Source organism: Delphinus delphis, chromosome 13 (genome assembly GCF_949987515.2).
Source record: "Delphinus delphis chromosome 13, mDelDel1.2, whole genome shotgun sequence".
Classification (NCBI taxonomy): domain Eukaryota; kingdom Metazoa; phylum Chordata; class Mammalia; order Artiodactyla; family Delphinidae; genus Delphinus; species Delphinus delphis.
Window position 1 is genome coordinate 24,640,896 of NC_082695.1, and position 21,689 is coordinate 24,662,584.

General features: G+C 42.4%; 1 protein-coding gene across 1 annotated transcript in view; it reads left to right on the top strand.

The window, feature by feature from the left end:
- The window catches only part of LOC132436422 (sodium/glucose cotransporter 1-like), a 62,618-nt gene that overhangs the window by 30,868 nt on the left and 10,061 nt on the right, over nt 1–21,689 (top strand). The window contains 4 exon segments of the mRNA XM_060029311.1: nt 2,563–2,783; nt 8,089–8,221; nt 10,505–10,612; nt 11,831–11,981. Of these exon segments, the coding sequence (XP_059885294.1) occupies nt 2,563–2,783; nt 8,089–8,221; nt 10,505–10,612; nt 11,831–11,981 (613 nt within the window).

The window sequence follows — 21,689 nt, forward strand, 5'->3', positions numbered from 1 at the left end:
CCAGCACCCAGTTCAAGAAGTTGTCTTTTTGTTTCCTTTTCCAAACTTTATACTTTCGTTTCTTTTTCTTGCCTTATTACACTGGCCAGGACCTTTAGTATAGTATTGAAGACAAGAAGTCCTCCTTGTCTCATTCCCAATTTAGAGGGAAAGCTTTGAATATTTCACCATTAAGTAAAATGTTTGCTGTCAATTTTTTGTAGATATTTTTTGTCATACTAACAAAGTTCCCTTCTATTCCTAGTTTACTAAGATTGTTTATCATGAGCAGGTTTTGAATTGTATCAAATGTTTTTCCACATTACTGAGGTGATTATATTATTTTTCTCCTTTTTCTTTTAACACAGTTAATTACATTGACTTGGTTTTGAGTGTTAACCTTGCATTCCTGGATTTGTCAAGAGATACCTCAATTTCCTCTCCAAAGTGGCAATTTTAACTTATATTCTCAGAAATGTATGAGAATATGTGTTTCTTAACCTCCCAGCCAACACTTGATGTTTTTGTGTTTTTTTTAATTTTTAAAAAAGTTTTATTTATTTATTTTTGGCTGCATTGGGTCTTCGTTGCTGTGTACGGGCTTTCTCTCTAGTTGGCAGTGAGCGGGGGCTACTCTTCATTGTGGCACGTGGGCTTCTCATTGCAGTGGCTTCTCTTGTTGCAGAGCACAGGCTCTAGGTGTGCAGGTTTCAGTAGTTATGGCACGTGGGCTCAGTAGTTGTGACTCGCAGGCTCTAGAGAACAGGCTTAGTAGTTGTGGCTCACGGGCTTAGTTGCTCCGCGGCATGTGGGATCTTCCCAGACCAGGGCTTGAACCCATGTCCCCTGCATTGGCAGGCAGATACTTAACTACTGTGCCACCAGGGAAGCCCAACACTTGATGTTTTAAGACTTTAAAAAAATATGCCTAGTAGGTGAAACGGGAAAAACAAGTATCTCATTTTTGTTTTAATTAGAAGTTTCCAGACACTGGTGAGGTTGAGCATCTTTTCTTGTCCAATGTCCACTTAGTGGACATTTGTATTTCCTCCTTTGTGGATTACATGTTCATATTCTCTACCACATTTCTTTCCAGTAGTTTCCCTTGGCTATTGATGTGTGAGTCCTTCATACGTGATGCAAATCTCTTCTTTTATTCTAACAAATTTTTAACTTGATTTCAGTCATATAAATTTAAAATTTTGAAGTCAAATTTGTCAACCTTCCTTTTCCTTTCTGTGTCTTGTTGAAGAATGTACTACTCCCTAACCCAAGTTCATAAAGATACTCTCCTGTTTTCTTCTAATAACTTTGTGGTTTTGTAGTTCACCTTTTTAAAATCCACATGGAATTCGTTTTTAGAAGTGCCATGAGGTGTCTTATTCATTTCATAGTCACTTGGTATCTTTTCATTGACTAGTCTTGACTCCATATGATTCTGAACCCATTTCAAAAATCAAGTCTATATCAAAGGAACATGGTTTAATATGCCAAAATAAAAGATTTTTAGTTAAGTAGGTGGAATTATGTGTTTTAGTGCCTTTTAAAAATATTTTTCGGGCTTCCCTGGTGGCGCAGTGGTTAAGAATCCGCCTGCCAATGCAGGGGACATGGGTTCGAGCCCTGGGCTGGGAAGATCCCACATGCCGCGGAGCAGCTAAGCACGTGCACCAGAACTACTTAGCCTGCGCTCTAGAGCCCGTGAGCCACAACTACTGAAGCCCGCGCACCTAGAGCCCGTGCTCTGCAATAAGAGAAGCCACCGCAATGAGAAGCCCACGTGCAGCAACGAAGACCCAACTCAGCCAAAAATAAATAAAATTTTCTTTAATGTTGAGATTTTACACTACTTAGGATATTGAGGGAGAAATGCTATAGGCTCTGAAGAAAATTCCAGATATGAAGTTTCATAACTGTTCTGCTGGAATTGCAGGAAAATGAATATTAATTTCTGATTTAGTCGCGATTCTTCAAATAACTTGAAATAGAACTTTAGTTCCAAACTAGTATAAGCAAATAAGTACTTCCTTGGCTCACCTAAGTGAAAATTCCAGGGCCGTCTTACTTTTGAGCATGGCTCGATCCAGCCTTCTGCATGAGCCAGGTAGACAAAAGAGCTTTCAACTGCCATCCTAGCTTAGAACCCCAAAGCAAAGAAGCAGGCTTTTTTGGTGCCTTAAGCAGAAGACTCCTGGGACAAGCTCTGATTAGCCGGGCTTGGGTCCCAAGTCCATTCCTGTTACATCAGCTGCCCAGGTGATGGGGCATATTGGCCAGGCCCGGGTCACATGCCAGATCGGAATGAGTGGTGGGTAGTTTGACGAGGCCCACCTAACTCATATAGGGCGGGATGCAGCTGGAAGAGGGGTTCTGTCCCCAGAAGCAGGAGGATGGGGTGCCAGGCATACGACCACCAGTGTCCACTGTACTCTTCTTTTTCTTTGGAGGAGATGGTGTCTTTTCTTAGGTACGTACAGTCTTGGCTATTTGCCAGTCCATTGTGTCTCACTTTGCAATCTTGGTTCTTCAGACGTGTGTTATTGTGCAGTTTAAGGTACTGACCAACTGTATGGTGTTTTCAAGCCTTTAAGGAGGTGGGAGGATACCAGGAACTACAGCATGAGTACATGGATGCTAAGCCCACCCTCATCTGTGAAGGAAACTGGACCACCCAGCCGGAATGCTTCATTCCTCGTCTGGATTCTTTCCATATCTTCCGAGATCCCACCACTGGAGACATCCCCTGGCCTGGAGTCATCTTTGGCATCTCCACCCTCTCCTTGTACTACTGGTGCACTGACCAGGTAATCAAATGTGCTGCGCTGACGGGCCTGCACTGGGGCCTGGGGGTTGGGGGTCTCTGCAGTCTCTGCAGCCACAGGCAGGCTTCCCTCCCAGCCTTGTGTAATACCCAAATGTAGTGCAGGACCACGTTCTGTCTGAAAGGGGTCTCTCGGGACTTCCCTGGTGGTCCAGTGATTAAGACTTCACCTTCCAATGCAGGGGGTGCGGGTTCGATCCCTGGTCAGGGTGCTAAGATCCCACATGCCTCACGACCAAAAAACCAAAACATAGAACAGAAGCAGTATTGTAACAAGTTCAATAAAGACTTTAAAAATGGTGCACATCAAAAAAACTTTAAAAAAATAAGAGGGGTTCCCCCTCCAGTCCTGTCTATAACAGAGCACTTGTTTTCATTTTTTTCCTCCCTCTCATTATCTACAAAGCACAATGTTTGCACATGAAAAATATGTCAGTTCTCCCAAATTGAGTCTAGAAATTAAATACCACTAATCAGTATTTCAGTTGGATTTTTTAAGGACTCAAGCTTATTCTAAAAATTATATGGCTCTCTATCAATGGTTGTTAATGAAATAAACTGTGAAATATTCATACAGTGGAAGGCCAATATAGAAATAAAAAGGAAGTACAGCTACACACCATAGCACGGATGAATCTTTAAAGCATTATACCAAATAAAAGAATCTAAACACAGAAGACTAGGTGCTGTGTGATTACATTTATATAAAGCTTAACACAGGCAATGCTAAGTTATGTTGTTTAGGTATACACAATTACGTAGCAAAAAATTGTAAAGAAAAAGCAAGGAGGAAATAAAATAGTCATTAAAGCGATCATTTCTGAAGCAAGGGAGAGGGTTGAGGTTAAAAAGAGGCACATATAACGGTGGTGTTCACAGTCATTAAAAAGTGGAAACAACCCAAATATCCACCGACGAATGAATGAATAAACAAAATGTGTATCCATGTGTTGGAATATTATTCAGCCACAGAAAGGAATGAGCACAGACACATGCCACACCTCGGATGAACCTCGAAAACATCATGCGAAGCGAAAGAAGCCAGACACAGAAGGCCACCTACTGTATGATTCCTTTTATATGAAATATCCAGAACAGGCAAATCCATGGAGACAGAAATCCGATTAGTGCTTCCCGGGGGAGGAGGGCTGGAGAGTGGCTGCTTCATGGGCCTGGGTGTTCCTCTGGGTGATGAAGAAGCTGTGATGCTGGAGAGAGGTGGCTGTGATGCAACACTGGGGATGTACTAAATGCTACAGAATTGTTCACTTTAAAATGGTTAATTACATGTTATGTGAATTTCACCTCAATTGTTTAAAAGAGCCATAGAGAGAGGCTTCTGGGGTACCTCAATGTTGCTCCTCTTTTCTTTTTTTTTTTTTTATTTTCTTCCACCACCATCAGTGAGTTTTTTCATACATTTCTAAATCAGTTAGATTCTTTGTTGCATTCTGTATGCCAGCCTTTGAGTGTTGCACCTCTTGACTTGGTGTTTCCATGGTGCGCTCTGTAATGTGCTACACCATGTTCGTGTGTTATAGCACAATAAAAAGGGTTTAAACCTTTTGTGGAAGGAGAAGATGCCACAAATAGCTAACCCAAGTTTGAAAATGAAGAACAAAGGGGGAGAACTTGCCCGACCAGATATTTAAACTTTGACAAAGTCGCAGTAATACAAGCAGTTTGAAATTCCCAGGAATAGACATATAGACTAACAGGACAGAATGAAGAGCTCAGAGACAGACCCATGTATTTATAGGAATTTAATATGTGTTCAAGGAGGCTCCACAAAGCAACAGCAGAGATACATACTCTTCAATGTTGTTAAAAAAAAAAAAAAACCAAAACCCAGCTTACTATTTGGAATAACAAAGCTTCATCCCCACCTAACACTTACACAGAAGTGGGCTTCAGATGAATTAAAGACTTAAACGTGGAAAGTAAACCTGTACTACAATAAGGCGAGGTAATGCTAGTGAATACTTTTGAGTTGGGGGGAGTGTAAATCATATCGGTTTGATCACAATACACATAAGGCCTTTGTAACAAAGATGCTCTAGACAAAGTTGATGGATGAAGGGCTAGAGAAGAATATCAGAATGTTTATAATGAACAGGAGGCTAATAGCAAATCCACAAGAAAAAGGAGCTCCAGTAGCCATGCAGGCAAAAGATAATGAGAGACAATTTGTAGAAAAGGAAATGCAAACAAACGTGAATGCTAAAAAGCATATAACCCAGCATTATCAGGGAAGTGCAATTTAAAACCACAATGAGACTGGCAGAAATTAGAAAGCTTGATGATGCCAACTGTTGAGGAGGACACGGATGTTCAGGAATCCTCTTGCATTTCTGATGAGAGTGCAAACGGGGTATGTTTTCTGGAGGGTGATCTGGCAATGCTGAATAAAGTCAAATATATTGTACTCTGTGACCAATTGGTGATGTTCCTCAGAAACTACCCAAAACTCCTCATCCAAGTTCATAAGGGACCATATGTGAGGCCTTGATCACAGGGTTGATTGTGCTAGGTACTGAGGTGGGTGGATGAGATGGGGGTGGGGTGGGAGTGGGGATACCACTGAGGGCTGCTGTGCCTCCGTGAGAAGCCGTGGAGCCACCATACAAGGAGTGGCACTGATGGAGCTTTACCATGTACTGAGCGGAGGACCAGGAAACAAGATGAGGCCCAGAGCCCAGCACACGGGCGTGATCTGTAACGCAGCCACAGTGTTGTTATTTGTATTCTTCCCCTCTGCTTATTATGGGTCTAATTATGCTGCTTTATGTCAATGACAAGAAAAGTCTTTCTGTAAAAATTAGAAAACAGGGTGGAATCAAACCACCACAACCAAGAAACCCTTCCATCAGAAATGATCAGTTAGATTTCAAACTCAAACTTCTGGAAATGAAAAATATTCTTACTGAAATGTAAAACTGAGTAACTGTTAGAATAACAGATTAAACATAGCTGAAGGAAAAAAGTGGTAACCTAGAAGAGAGAACTGAAGAACTTGCCCAGAAAGCAGAAAAATGGAAAGTGTGAAAGAGAGACAAAGTGACATTGAAGACAGGATTAAAATACATCCTATTGGAGTTCCAGGAGAAAAGGGGAGAAGCAATATTTGAAGAGAAAGTGGCTGAGAATTTTTACAGCTGTTGAAAGAACAGGACTCATCAGATTCAGGAATCACAGTGAATCCCAAGCAAATCTACACAAAGTCACCTCCTGATGAAGTTTCAGAACATGAAAGACGAAGAGGAGACTGAAAGCCACCTGAGAGAAAAGATCCGTTGTAGAAGAAGACAGGTACACCCCCAACAGTCTGCTCAGCAGCAGCAGTGGAACCCAAGGGAGAGGAGGAAACTTTTCAAGGTACTGAGGAAAATGTCCACTTTCAATTACGTGCCCAGCTAAGTATTACTCAGTAGCAAGGGCAAAATAAAGGCATAACCTTCCCTAGAGACTGAATGACATGCATAAAGAAAAAGGAGGTCCTGGTGAGCAGGAGGGACAGTTAGAGAAGCCGGCCGGCACGTGCGCAGATCTGAAGCATTGGCTGAAAATCACCATAATTCTGCACACAGGAAGTAACACAGGACAGAGCTAAAATATCGGACCATAGTTAGAGTTAAATCTGTTTGTGGACCTTAAATTGTTCAGAAGGGCACAGATACTGATTTACTTTAGACCTGAAGTTGTATCCATGTTAAAATTTTAAGGGTAATTATTAAAAGCATAGAAGTAGAATCTCTAACTTCCTAACTAGTAAAGAAAATGATTTAAGAAAGAATTTTAATTGAAAAAGAGACAAACTGACCAAAGGAAAATTGTTTTCCTTTGGCCCACTACCATCTTTAAACAAGAATTCGTCCCTTGCCCCGCTTTGTGATATATGACAACCTATGAAAGTGCTTAGGGCTTTCTGCGTGGAATGATTTCATGCCCCTACGACTATCCTGTCCTCAGAATAAGAGTTGGCTTCTGGGGCTTCCCTGGTGGCACAGTGGTTGAGAGTCCGCCTGTCGATGCAGGGGACACGGGTTTGTGCCCCGGTCCGGGAAGATCCCACATGCCGCGGAGCAGCTGGGCCCATGAGCCATGGCCGCTGAGCCTGCGCATCCGGAGCCTGTGCTCCACAACGGGAGAGTCCATAACAGTGAGAGGCCCGCGTACCGCAAAAAAAAAAAAAAAAAAAAGAGTTGGCTTCTGCTCTGGCCCTGTTCCTTCATCCCCTCCCTTAGAGACCATCTCTTCTGTGTGCAGAGCTAAGCAAAGACCAGGAAGTGCAGCCTGGCTGCCCACCTGCTCAGCAGAGACCCCCAGGCACCTAGAGGCTGTCAGCAGGATGCCCACAGGCCCACTGAGAAGCAGTGCCTGCTTACATGAGGCAGGACAACCTTGGGGTTCTTCCTCCTATTAATAAATAATGCATGTGGGAAAGAAAGAAAGCATTAAAGAAGAACATGAAAATCCTACCTGTCAATCCTACTATCCCAGGATTAACCTCTATTGTCATGTTGGTTTATTCCTGTGGACTTTTTCTAGGTATAGAGTCAAGGTGTGTGTGCTATTGTATCCCGTGCCTTTTTGTTACTGTCACACTATGAGCATTTTTCACATTATTTAAATTTTCTTTGAGAATGTAATTTTAATGCATACAGAGTACTGCATTGTCTTGATGCACTGGACCATGTCTTTATGTTCTTTCTTAAGTGCTTCTCCATCTGCCCGCTACACCATTCTGCTCGGGCTGAGTGCACACCGCCTCTTACAGCAGGAGCACCGTGAAAGGGGGCGTGAAGCACCTCCCAGGAGACTTTGCATGTTAAGGTCTACACTGGTTCATTTCCACTTGGACAAGTGAAGCTGGTCCCAGTTCTAAACACTCATTTGTTACCGGGGACCAACCTGTGCTTGGATTGTTGTCACAAGGGCAGAGACGGTCTGTGGCCTCTAGAAGGGAGTCTCATCCTTGCCAGGGGACAGCTTGTAAGCACTGTGCTGCTGATTGGCGTGCAGTGCTAGCAATGAGGTCAAGGTCAGGCCACCCTCCTCCCCTCTGGTAGCTGTGCACTGAGCAAAACGTGTGCATCGGTCACACGTGCCTCCTCTGGCCCTGCATGCCCGGAGACACCTGGGTGATTGGGGTGAGCAGTGGGCACCCCCTCCGAGGGCACACCCTACTGCTACTGCAGGTCACAGTTGTCCTATCTGTGCCGAGGCAGCCCGGGCTTGATACCCTCTGAGAAAGCCCCCCCGCCCCCCCACCTGTGTTTCCTCGGCAGATTTTTGTCCAGGGCTGCCTGGCAGGGAAGAACGTGTCTCATGTGAAAGGCGGCTGTGTCTTGTGTGGGTACCTGAAGCTGCTGCCCATCAGCATAGTGATGCCAGGGATGATCAGCCGCGTCCTGTACACAGGTAATTCTTGCTCTGCTGTGTTCACACTGATCTTCTTCTCCTCTCTCAGGCATCTACATCTAGGGAGCATGGGGTTATCAGTTCCCCTGCTGGGGAGACTGCTGGGGTTGAGGTGCCCCGGATTGCTTTCTTGGGAGCTCATGGATTTAGATTAGGGATGTGGCTGAGCAGAAGTCTGGCAGGGACCGTGGATGTAGGTGGCAAGAGAGGAATTGCAGAGAGACGAGTTCAGGCGGAGATGAGCCAGCCGATGCTCCCTGCAGTGGCCGGTCTCTGCGTGGCGTTGAGGCGTGGTCCATGGGGAGGTCAGCTGTTCCCCCTGCACTGCAGGCACCGTCCTGCGGGCACTCCTGGGTGCCAGGCATTGTGCTCGGATGTGACCAATGCCGTCACTGCTCTCACAGCCCCAGGTGTGGCACGTCGATGGAACCCCCAAAGTGGGTCTAGCCCTGAGGCCCACGTTCTTTCTGTTAAGTGCTGTGAGAACGTCCCTGCTGCACTTAATTGAGCTGTCATAATTTCGTGGATGTCCCTCATCCCCGTTGCAGCCTCGTTTTACTGCCTTTAGGTGTACTGCCTCTCGGTGCCAGATTTGTTTATTCATTAAACCTTTATGGAGCACATACTCAGATGGTGCAGCCACATGGACAAAGCAGGCGGCTTCCACAGTCTTCTGCCTCAGTGTTTGACAAGGCCAAGCAGAGAGTGAAGCACTTTTTATTGCGAAGCCACATGTGCAGTAGACGTCTCTAACCCTAATCCATCCTCAGTCTGCCTCTTTTTTAATCCTGATCCCTTTCCAGTTTCAACAGAGAGGAGCGCTCCGTTCCAACATCCCAGGTTTGGTCTTTGGCTGTCAGGTAGCCCTTTCTGGGGTCTCTTAGGTGGTGCCTCCTCGTAGGTTAGAAATAGGCCTCTGTGCTCGCTAGGACCCCAGAGTCGCCTGTGCTTGGCGGCCCTGCCTCCCCAGCCCCACTTCACCTCACAGCCCACCCCACCCACTGGGCGAAACCACATGTCTCTTGGCCTCTAGAAGTGGCTGAGGGAGGAGCGAGAAGAGCGGGCCTCAGGAAGCCACACGCCCCCAGCTTCTGACCACCAGGTGAATAGAGTTGATGGGCTGCCCTTGGGAGAGCCGTCAGGGTGGGGAGGGGCCCAGGACCACTTGCCCCCCATCCTCAGAAATGGCCAGACTCACAGACTGTTTACACACACTCATAGAGAGCGGTTTGGCACAAAAGCTCCGCACCTGCCCACATTCCTGGGAGAACATACTTTTCCAGTAACCCAAACGTTCCTGGTCCTAGATTCTGGGTCTCTCCCATGGCCAGAACCGGGGGCCAGACACCCACACGGTGTGATTCTGCCAGTCAGGTTTTCCTTGGGGGCCACTGTATTAGTTGAGGCTCTTGAGTGAAAATGACGTGCACTTTTAGCTCCTCTTTCCTCCGAGCTGGTGTCCTCTCAGTCTGTCTGATGGCAGATGACCACCAGCAGCACCAGCCTTCCACCCTCCAGCCCAACGACCCCCAGAAAGAGTGTTTCCTTTTCGCCCTCCCAGCAGAAATCCCAGGGGAGTCCCGTGAGCTCACTTGGGTGACGGACCAGTCATTGTGGCCAAGGGGAAGGTGTTTCCAGAATGGCCAGGTGGCCCCTGGGCTCCTCCCAAACCATGCCGAAGGAGACTGAGGGCCTGCTCGCAGGGCAGGGGGAGGGAGAGCAGGCAGAGGAAAAGCTGACCCCCTTAGTTTTCCTGACGTCCCCAGTGAAACCCCTTGCTCTCCATGTAAACCCAGGCCCTTCCTGCCTCTTCCTAGTCTACGTTGATTCGTTGTTTGGTTTTTTTCTCAGATGGTAAATTTTAATCTGTTATTTAAGCTCTTGAAGGCCTATCACATTCCCTCCTTTACTTCCCTTTGTCCAAATTTCTCCCCAAATACTCTGAAATAACACCCCTACGGGGCTAAGGGAGTAAGGTCATGAGTGGCCCACCCATCAGTGTATGGATGAATCATCGTTTGCTTTCCTGACACCTGGCTGGGATCATTGAAAGGCTTGTCGAGGTCACAGGGCTTGCTGTGGGTCAAGCAGGGAACTGGCAGAAGCACCGACCCGCTGACTCCTGGGGCCTGACCCCCAGCTCCTGACGCACGTGTGGGGTCACGAATTGGAGACGAAGAATCTGCCATCCACACACCGTTCCTAATTTGCTTCCCGTTCCCTGAGCTCAGATTTTAGTGCTCAGGGGCCACATGCTGGTGTGACCCTTGTCTCTCTTTGCAGATTAAGTGGCGTGTGTTGTGCCTTCAGAGTGTGAAAAGTACTGTGGCGCCAGAACTGGCTGCAGCCCTCTCGCCTACCCCGTGTTGGTGGTGGAGCTGCTGCCCAGTGGTAAGAAGTGGAGCTGCCTCCAGGGCTGTGAGTGGACGGTCAGGAGTGAGGGCCCCGGTGGAAGCGTAGGCTGTGGGAGGGGCCCTTGGCATCCCGGGAGCCTTGTGGCCTCCTCTTCCTTTCTCTCTCTCTCTCTCTCTCTCTCTTTTTCTCTCTCTGTCTCTTTCTTTCTCTTTCTCTCTCGGACACGCGCTCAGGCCCAGCCTCTGCTGGCCCTTTGCATGGTCCCCTCCCTGCAGAACCCACGCCTCTGCTCCTCACTGCCGCAGATGGGAGCTCGGCGTTGTTCTAGTCTGTGGGGACAAAGAGGGGAGCAAGACCGCATCCTGCTCTCAAGGAATTCAGTCCAGTGGGACAGGCAGGGGCATGGCTTTCGTCTCACCCATGTTGCCACATCCCAGGGAAACGGGCAAACAAACAGTACAGTCTTTTTAAATTCCGTATTAGCTCTGAGGATAAATAGGCCAGCAATGTTGAGACATTCCCATAAAATACAATGTAGATAGATCCCAGCTGAGGGAAGTACCAACCATCCCACAGTTCAGGAAGGGGGTCGCTCAGCACCTGGGGCTGCAGCCCAGGGCCATGGGCACTTGAAGCCAGGCCAATCCAAGAACTCTAGTCTTGGCCTGGCCTGAGTACCTACTGAATACAGTGGGGCCTCCTGTGCAAGCCCTGTTACCCTCAGGCTCTCCCAACTATGCATGGGAATCTCTCAGCAAAGCCGCTGCCATCCAGTGGCCTTGCAGGTCAGAAGCCTAGACTGTTACGTTTATAGGTAACACTTGTTGAGAGCTTGCTCTGTGTTGGACATTGTGTTAACCCATCTTCTTACTGTATCTTAATCTTAACAACAGTCTGTGCAGTAGGTACTTTAATACCCACCTTACAGATGGGGACACTGAGGCACAAGGAGCCACATCATCTGTAAAAGGGGTCAGCACTGGTGTCCTTCTCACAGGGCTGTAGGGAGATCATCAGGCTGATGCCTGAAGAGGTGCTCCAGCCCAGAGTAAGCACTCGCATATTATATGAAGACACAGCGGCCAGCTAGCAAGGCTCGTCACAGAGCAAGGGCAGCTATAACGCACTTGATCTATCTTAGATGGACTCCCACTCCGAACAAAATTTACTATGTGGGAATGTTCCTCAGGAGGCCTAGGGCGTCCTGGCACGGCCAAAGAGCTGGAGGCCCAGGAAGTGTTCCTTTTCTTCCAGGTGTTCGAGGCTTGATGGTGTCCGCACTCTGGGCCTCTCTCATGTCCTCCCTGACTTCTCTTTTCAGCGGTGCCAGTGCCGTGTTCACAATGGGCATCTACACCCAGATACAGCTGATGGCCACTGAAAATGAAGTCATGCTAACAGGCAGGTGAAGGATTCCTCTAATCACATGAGTTACTGCCATCAATGAATCGATGCCCACAAATGTCATTATGTGAAAAATGTAGGCTCTAATGCTGCATATAGAGTTATCTTGTTTATATACAGCATGGTGGTGTTTTGTTTGTTGTAGTTTTGCAGTGAAGATGTATTGCTTTTATTTTATTTATTTTTTTTATAAATTTATTTATTTTTGGCTGCGTTGGGTCTTTGTTGCTGCACATGGGCTTTCTCTAGTTGTGGCGAGCAGGGGCTACTCTTCATTGCGGTGCACAGGCTTCTCATTGTGGTGGCTTCTCTTGTTGTGGAGCACAGACTCTAGTCGCGCGGGCTCAGTAGTTGTGGCTCACGGGTTCTAGAGCACAGGCTCAGTAGTTGTGGCACGTGGGCTTAGTTGCTCCACGGCATGTGGGATCTTCCTGGACCATGTCCCCTTCACTGGCAGGCAGATTCTTAACCACTGCGCCACCAGGGAAGTCCTGTATTGCTTTTATAATCACAAAGAAAATTGTTTCCATTTGGGAAAAAATTAAGTAATAATCACAATGATAATGGGTACATATTAATGTACCCCCCAAACTAGTCCTTGTGAGGAAGTGTATCTACATTATCTCGTTTTCTCTTTCAGTCCTCATGACAACCTTTAAAGGTAAGTTTTAGTTCTTATTCTCACTGTACAAATGGGGGGAATGGCTCAGAGAAGGTAGTTGGTCTACCTGAGTCACATGGAAAGAGGATCTCATCCATCTCAGGGCCATGCCATTAACCAGGAGGCCTCACAAGCTAGGCATAAGGCAGGAGGTGTGAATGTGTAAACACGTGGGCCTTATCCTCATTCTGTAGGGTTTCACACTGGCTGTCTGTGGACCACTTCCAGCCCACACACTTTGAACTTGGCCTACGTTACGCCTCAGATGCCTCCTTCATCCTGTGGCAAGGTACATACTGCTCACTGTCTTATCTGTCTAACCCCTGCAAATTGAGTTTGCTGTTACATTTTGATTAGCATTCCATTGTTTAAAAAGCACTTTTCTGAGAAACTTTAAGAAACAGGTACCTGTTTTATTTAAATTTTTATAGAACATAGGGGAAAAGGAGAAAGACTTAAATTCATTTCATAAAGCTCAAGATATTGATGCCAAAACTGAACAAATACAGCACAGGAAAAAATTAAAACTAAAGACTCATCTCACTTTTAAATACCAATGCAAAACTTGTAAATAAAATATTAGACACAAATCCAACAATATACTAAAAAAATGTTAAAAGAATGACATCTCATTACCAACTGTGATTGTTTTCCAGAAATACAAGGATGGTTCAATATTAGGAAATGTAGTAACATTACTCACGATATTAATAGATCAAAGAGAAAAATCATATATATCTATTCAGACGATGAAAAGGTATTTGGTAAAATGAGTACCTTTCAACATGACAAAACATATCTGTATCACCCTAAAAGCCAAGTCATACCTAATGGAACTAGAAAGGAACAAGGCAAGAATGTCCCCCCTTACCGCTATATTTATACTAATATATGTGTAAAATAAAATGTATATATAAGTAGACCTAAATAGATATTTCTCCAAAGAAGATATACAGATTGCCAACAAACACATGGAAGGATGCTCAACATCACCAATCGTTAGAGAAATGCAAATCAAAACCACAATGAGGTATCACCTCACACCGGTCAGAATGGCCATCATCAAAAAATCTACAACCAATAAATGACGGAGAGGGTGTGGAGAAAAGGGAACCCTCTTGCACTGTTGGTGGGAATGTAAATTGATACAGCCACTATGGAAAACAATATGGAGGTTCCTTAAAAAACTAAAAATAGAACTACCATATGACCCAGCAATCCCACTGCTGGGCATATACCCTGAGAAAACTATAATTCAAAAAGGGATGTGTACCACAATGTTCATTGCAGCACTATTTAAATAGCCAGGGTATGGAAGCAACCTAAGTGTCCATCAACAGGTGAATGGATAAAGAAGATGTGGCACATATATATACAATGGAATATTACTCAGCCATAAAAAGAAACGAAACTGAGTTATTTGTAGTGAGGTGGATGGACCTAGAGTCTGTCATACAGAGTGAATGAAGTAAGTCAGACAGAAAGAAAAAAACAAATACCATATGCTAACACATATATATGGAATCTTTAAAAAAATATGGTTCTGATTAACCTAGCGGCAGGACAGGAATAAAGACGCAGACGTAGAGAATGAACTTGAGGACACGGGGTGAGGGAAGGGTGAGCTGGGACGAAGTGAGAGAGTAGCACTGACATATACACTACCAAACGTAAATAGATAGCTAGTGGGAAGCAGCCACATAGCACAGGGAGATCAGCCTGGTGCTTTGTGACCACCTAGAGGGGTGGGATAGGGAGGGTAGGAGGGAGGTGCTTGCAAGAGGGAGGGGATATGGGGACATATGTATACATATAGCTGATTCACTTTGTTATACAGCAGAAACTAACACAACATTGTAAAGCAATTATACTCCAATAAAGATGTTAAAAAAAAAAAGTAGACCCACAGGTGAAGTTAGCAGACAAGGACTTTGAAATAACCTTGATTAATAGGTACAAGAAAATAGAGGGAAAGGTTTATAAAATAGATGAAAAGAATTGGGAATTTTTCCAGAGAATTAGAATTTATAAAAATAAGAAGGTCTAGGGCTTCCCTGGTGGCGCAGTGGTTGAGAGTCCGCCTGCCGATGCAGGGGACATGGGTTCGTGCCCCGGGTCTGGGAAGATCCCACATGCCGTGGAGCGGCTGGGCCTGTGAGCCATGGCCACTGAGCCTGCGCGTCCGGAGCCTGTGCTCCGCAACGGGAGAGGCCACAACAGTGAGAGGCCTGCGTACCACAAAAAAAAAAAAAAAAAAAAAGAAGGTCTAGAATTGAAAAATAAATATCTGAAATTAAGAACTCAATGGATTTGTTAGCAGCTGATTGGCTGTAGCAGAAGACACTGTTAGTGGCTTGGAAATGGATTAGTCTACAATATCCAAACTAAAGCACACAGGAGAAAAGGAAGATACACGTGGAACACAGAAGAATAATATATATGTATTATTGGAAATTATGTATATATATATATATGTAACTGTAAAAGCAATTTGGAGAAGATAATGGCCAGGAATGTTCCAAATATCTGGACAACTATCCAGAGATTCAAGAAATTCCACAAATCGCAGGCAGGATAAATACAAAAGAGACCATACCCAGGCCACATGATAGTGAAACTGCTGGAGACTGGAGATAGAGAAGATCTTTAGAGCAGCCAGAAGAAAGTAAATCACATCACCTTCAAAAGAGCAGCAGAGAGACTGGTAGTAGAAGTTTCAACAGAAACTGTAAAAGCCAGGAGGCAGTGGAGTGACATCTTCAAGTGCTAGAAAAACTGCCTACCTGGAATTCAATACCCATCGAAATAGCCTCCAGAGTGAAGGTGAAACAAACAGGTTTTCAGATAAATGCAGGTTGAGAGAATTTATTACAAAAGAATTTCACGATAAGAAATACTAAAGCATGTTCTTTAGGCTGCAGGAAAATTATCCAGATGGAAGAATTGACCTTCAGAGAAGGATGAAGAGCACCAGAAAGGGTAAGTATGTGGGAAATAGAAGTGAGTGAGTGTTGACATAAATAAGAAAAAATGTCTATGGGATTAACAACATATGGAGGCAAAACATGCCAGTAAAATCCCAGAGAGAATGAGAAGGGGCTAAATGGAGCTTAAGTATTCTCACGTTCTCTTGCTATTCGGGATGGTAAAAGTCAAAACTTGTACCAGACTGTGATATGTCAAGGATGCACGTAGTCTCTAGACTAAACAATATAAGAACAGTTCAAGAACGTTTAACAAGTTAATAAATGTAAAATATGGGATAACTAATAAGTCAGAAGAATAAAAAGAACGTGAAAGGTAGGTTAACTGGAAAACAATAGCATAGCTCCTAAATATATCAATAATTTCATGAAACAGAGATAGGTAGACTAAGTAGCTGAGTTAAAAGGTGAAGATTATCAGAGCTTTTTTTTTTAACCAACTGTAATCTACGTAGAAGAGACACCTTTCTTTTCCAGTTTTGTTGGGATAACATTGACATATAACACTGTATAAGTTTCAGGTGTACAATAATGATTCAATATATGTATATATTGTGAAATGATCACCACAAGTTTAGTTGACATCTATCACCTCACATAATTAGTTTTACTTTCTTGTGAAAAGAACTTTTAAGATTTACTCTCTTAAAAAAAAAAGATTTACTCTCTAAGCAACTTTCAAATATACAATATACAAATACACAATCCTGTGTTGTTAACTACAGTCACCATGCTGTACCTTATGTCCCCAGAACCTATTTATCTTATGACTGGAAGTTTGTACCTTTTGACCACCTTCACCCATTCCCCCCACACCCATCCCCAGTCTGCTCTCTGTTTCTACGAATTCAGGGTTTTTTTTAGATTCTACATATAAGTGAGACCATACAATACTTGTCTTTCTCTGTCAGACTTATTTCACTTAGTATAATGCCCTAAACGTTGTCACAAAAGGGAGGATTTCTTTCTTTTTTGTGGCCAAATGATATTCCATTGTGTATATGTACCACATCTTCTTTATCCATTCATCTGTTAATGAACACTTTGGTTGTTTCTATGTCTTGGCTATTATAAATAGTGTAAAGGGTGTAGAGGTCTCTTCAAGATAGTGATCCTTGTTTCCTCTGGATATGTACCCAGAAGTGGAATTGCTGGATCATGTGGTAGTTCTGTGTTCAGTTTCTTGAGGAACCTTCATACTGTTTTCCACAGTGGCCACACCAGTTTACACTCCCACTAACAGTGCACAAGGGTTCCCTTTTCTCCACATCCTCACCAGCACTTGTTATCTTTTGTCTTTTTGATAATAGCCATTCTAACAGGTATGAAATGGTATCTCATTGTGATTTTGATTTGCATTTCCCTGATCAGTGATGTTGAGCACCTTTTCATGTACCTATTGGCCATTTGAATATCTTCTTTGGAAAAATGTCTATCAGGTCCTTTGTCCATTTTTAAAATTCTATTATTATTATTATGTTGTTGTTGTTGTTGTTGTTGTTGTTATTAAAGTTGTCTGAGTTCCTTAGACAACTAAGGAACTATCAGCCCTTTATCAGATGTGTGGTTTGCAAATATTTTCTCCCATTCTATAGGTTGCCTTTTCATTTTGTTGATTGTTTCTTTGACTGTGTAGAAGCTTTCCAGTTTGATGTAGTCTCACTTGTTTATTTTTTTATAAATTTATTTATTTATTAATTTTATTTAACTTTTTTTTTTGGCTGCATTTTGTCTTCACTTGCATGCAGGTTTTCTCTAGTTGCTGAGAGTGGGGGCTACTCTTTGTTGCGGTGTGCAGGCTTCTCACTGTGGTGGCTTCTCTTGTTGCAGAGCACAGGCTCTAGGCGTGCGGGCTTCAGTAGTTGTGGCACACGGGCTTCAGTAGTTGGGGCTCATGGGCTCTAGAGTGCAGGCTCAGTAGTTGTGGTGTACGGGTTTAGTTGCTCCGCAGCATGTGGGATCTTCCCAGACCAGGGCTCAAACCCACGTCTCCTGCATTGGCAGGTGGATTCTTAACCATTGAGCCACCAGGGAAACCCTCACTTGCTTATTTTTGCTTCTGTTGCTTGGGATTTTGGTGTCATATCCAAAAGTAAATCATTACCAAGACCAATGTCAAGGAGCTTATCCCCTATATTTTATTCTAGGAGTTTTATGGTTTCAGGTCTTACATTTAAATCTTTAATTCATTTTGAGTGGCGTTAAGATAGGGGTCTGGTTTCATCCTTTTGCATATGAACGTTCTATTTTCCCAGCACTATTTATTGAAAAGACTGTCTTGTCTTCATTGAGTTTTCTTGGCTCCCTTGTCAAATATTAGTTGACCATATATGTACGGCTTTATTTCTGGGCTCTAGATTCTGTTCCATTGGTTTATGTGCCTGTTTTTATGCCAGTACCATACTGTTTTGATTACTATAGCTTTGTAATATAGTTCAAAATCAGTATGTGTGATGCTTCCAGATTTGTTCTTCTTTCTGAGGGTTGCTTTGGCTATTCAGGATCTTTTGTGGTTCCAGATGAATTTTAGGATTATTTTTTTTGAATTCTGTAAAAGATTCCTTTGGAAATTTGATAAGGGTTGCATTGAGTCTATAGATGGCTTTGGGTAGTATGGACATTTTAACAATATTAATTCATCTGATCCATAAACACAAGATATCTTTCTATTTATTTGTGTTTTCTTCAATTTATTTTATCAATGTCTTATAGTTTTCAATGTAGAGACCTTTTATCTCCTTGGTTAAATTTATCCTAAGTATTTTATTGTTTTTGATGCTATCATAAATGGGATTGCTTTCTTTATTTTTTTCAGATAATTCATTGTTAGTGTAAAGAAACACTACTGATTTTTGTATGTTAGTTTTGTATCCTGAAACTTTATTGAAGAGAGACATCTTCTTTAAGATTGAGGAAGGCTTAAAGAAAACATGAGAAAATACGTACCATGCAAATATGAACATAGATGCAGAAAATTTTAACAAAATATTAGCAAATCAGGTCCAGCAACATAGAATAATACACCATGACCATCTGGAGTTTATTCCAGGAATGCAAGCATAGTTTTTTATTCAAAAATCAATCAATGTACTTGACCACATTAACTGAAAACAGGAGAAAATTATATAGTCATATTAATAGATAAAAATCATTCAAAATTTTAAGACCTATTTTTTAATCTTAGCAAATTAGAGAATTTAAAAGATCTTCTTTATTCAGACTTTTAAACATACATGTTCTTTAAAACCTGTAGCGTTTATCATACTTAATGTTTATATTTGAAAATCTTTTCCCCTGAGATTGGGAACTAGACACATGCATCCACTATAGCCACTTTTCTTCAGCATTGTACTGGAGGTGCTACTCTGCAAAAAGGTGAAAAAGGAAACAAATGTCATAAGGACAGAAAGGGAAGAAATGAAATTGTCATGAAAGTCTTCATAGACAAACTTAAAATTTTACGCGGGCCTCTCACTGTTGTGGCCTCTCCCATTGCGGAGCACAGGCTTCGGACGCGCAGGCTCAGCGGCCATGGCTCACAGGACCAGCCGCTCCACGGCATGTGGGATCTTCTCCGACCGGGGCACGAACCCGTGTCCCCTGCATCGGCAGGCGGACTCTCAAGCACTGCGCCACCAGGGAAGCCCCAAACTTAAAATTTTAAAGTGAATTTAACAAGACTGATAAAAGATCAAATACAAGAATTAATCATATTTTACACATTACACATTATACATATTAACATTTGTAGTGTCATTAAACCATATCAGATACCTAGGAATAAATCTCACAAAAGATATGAGAAAATTGCTGAAAATTACAAAGCGTTGTCGAGAGAAATTAATGAGACCTAAGTATAGCAGGAATATACCATATCTGTGAATTAGAAGATTCAATAATGATATGTTTGTTCTCCCCATATTATTCTACATACTCAGAGTAATCCCAATCAAAATGCAGTAACTTTTTTGTATGCATGTAAAAATTGACAAATGAGTTCTAAAAGTATATAGAAATGCGAAGAGCAGAGAATATCCAAGGCTATTCTTGAAGAGGAACAAAGCTGGAGGATTTATGCTAACAGATACCAATATCTATTGTGAAGTGATACTAATTAGACAGTGTGGTTTTATTGCAGGGGTAGACAAATTAATGGAACAGAATATCAAAAACAGCGCACAGGTATACAGTTGTCTAATTCATGACAAAGATTACAGTACAGTGCAGTGGGAAAGTGGTAAGGGGAGAAGGAATGGTACTGGGTAATTTGGCTATCCCTGATAAAAAGAATATTGACTAACTCCCTTTACACAAAAATCCATTTCAGATGGACTGTGTATCTGAATGCAAAAGGTGAAACAGTAAAGCTTTTATTTTTTAAAAGTGGTCAGCATGACACCAGATTGCCAATCACATATCATGTGCATCAACAGTAGCTTTCTTAGCATGTCATTAGTAAATTTTTGCATCATGTAGAATTGTGTTTACGTATCAGAATGCAAATACCAACGTCTGATTTATAACTTCTGGCTCATATTCTGTAATCCCCACATCTGTCAGGATTTGTGCCATCATCTGTGCATCTTTTGGCATGCTCTTAGGAGAAGCCATATTGCCAGGCTCCATGATAACTGATCAGACTCCTCGAGCTAAATCACCCAATTAAAGTATTCCACCTAGTGTGGTGTACCAGTGAGCACCAATTCCTGGTGTAACGGTGAGCAGAATATTCAGGAGCATCCTCACTGCCATGGCTCCAAGCACCTCCCCAAATTTTACCTTATCCTTTCAGTATCTGTAGGATCTCTAGTAATGGTAATATGTGGGCGTGGAGGGGGTTCTTTTTCTCTTGAGTGAACTTGCCTAGGCGTTTATCAATTTTAATAATTTTTCCAAAGAACTAACTTTGGGGCTTGTTGATTCCTCTAGTTTTTTTCCCCCGTTGAATTCTATTCGTTTCCTTTTTTCTATTTACTTTGGATTTACTCTTCTTTTCTTTTCTTTTCTTTTTTTTAGCTTCTTAAATTGGAAATTCATATCACTGGTTTAAAACCTGTCTTATTGTTTACAATTACCACTTAAAACTATAAATTTCCCTTTAAGCTCTGCTTTAGCTGCATCCCACAAATTTTGATATGTTGTGTCTTCATTTTTAATCAGTTCAAAATATTTCCTAATTTCCTTGTGATTTATTTCTGTGTTCATAGATTATTTAGAAGTGTGCTGTTGGATTTTCAAGTATTTAGTACTTTCCTAACTATTTTATTGTTATTGATTTCTAACTTACTTCCACTGTGATCCAAAAACATACTCTATGAGATTTTAATCTTTTGAAATTTATTGATACTTTTGTATTCTTAATTTTTGTCTAGTTCCTCTGTTATATATATCACATATACTGTGTATATTATATACACAGAGGAGGTATTAAAAGCTTCATTTATGATTATGTAGTTGTCTGTTTCTGTCTTATAGTTCTTTCAGGTTTTTTTTTTTACCTCTTATATATTCAAGTTCTGGGATTAGGTGCCCTTATGCTTGTTATGGTTTCCTGAGGAATTAACTTTTTCATCATTATGAAATGTCCCTTTTTATCTCTGATAATACTTCTCGTCTTGAGATTTACTTCATTACTGTTATAGATCACACCAGCTTTCTTATGCTTAGGGTTTATAACATCTTTTACTTTCAACCTGTAAATATATTTAAAATGAGTCCCTTGTAGAGCACATATAGTTGTATCTTGATTCTTTTAATCTAATCTGACAACCTCTGTCTTTATAATTTGAGTTCACTTGCATTTAGTGTAATCATTAATATGGCTGGAAATAGTTTTTATATTTTAATTTCTTTTTGTTGTTCTAGGCATTATAATAGGCATTATTAACCTACCTTAGTGTACTTAAAATTAATATTGTATTATTTTATGTAAAATGTAAGTACCTTGCAACACTATATGTCATTTTCCCCTTTCATCATTCATGTTATAGTTTGTCATATATTTTACATCTACATCCATTATTAACCCCAGAATACAGTGATAGTGATATAATTTTTTGCCTTA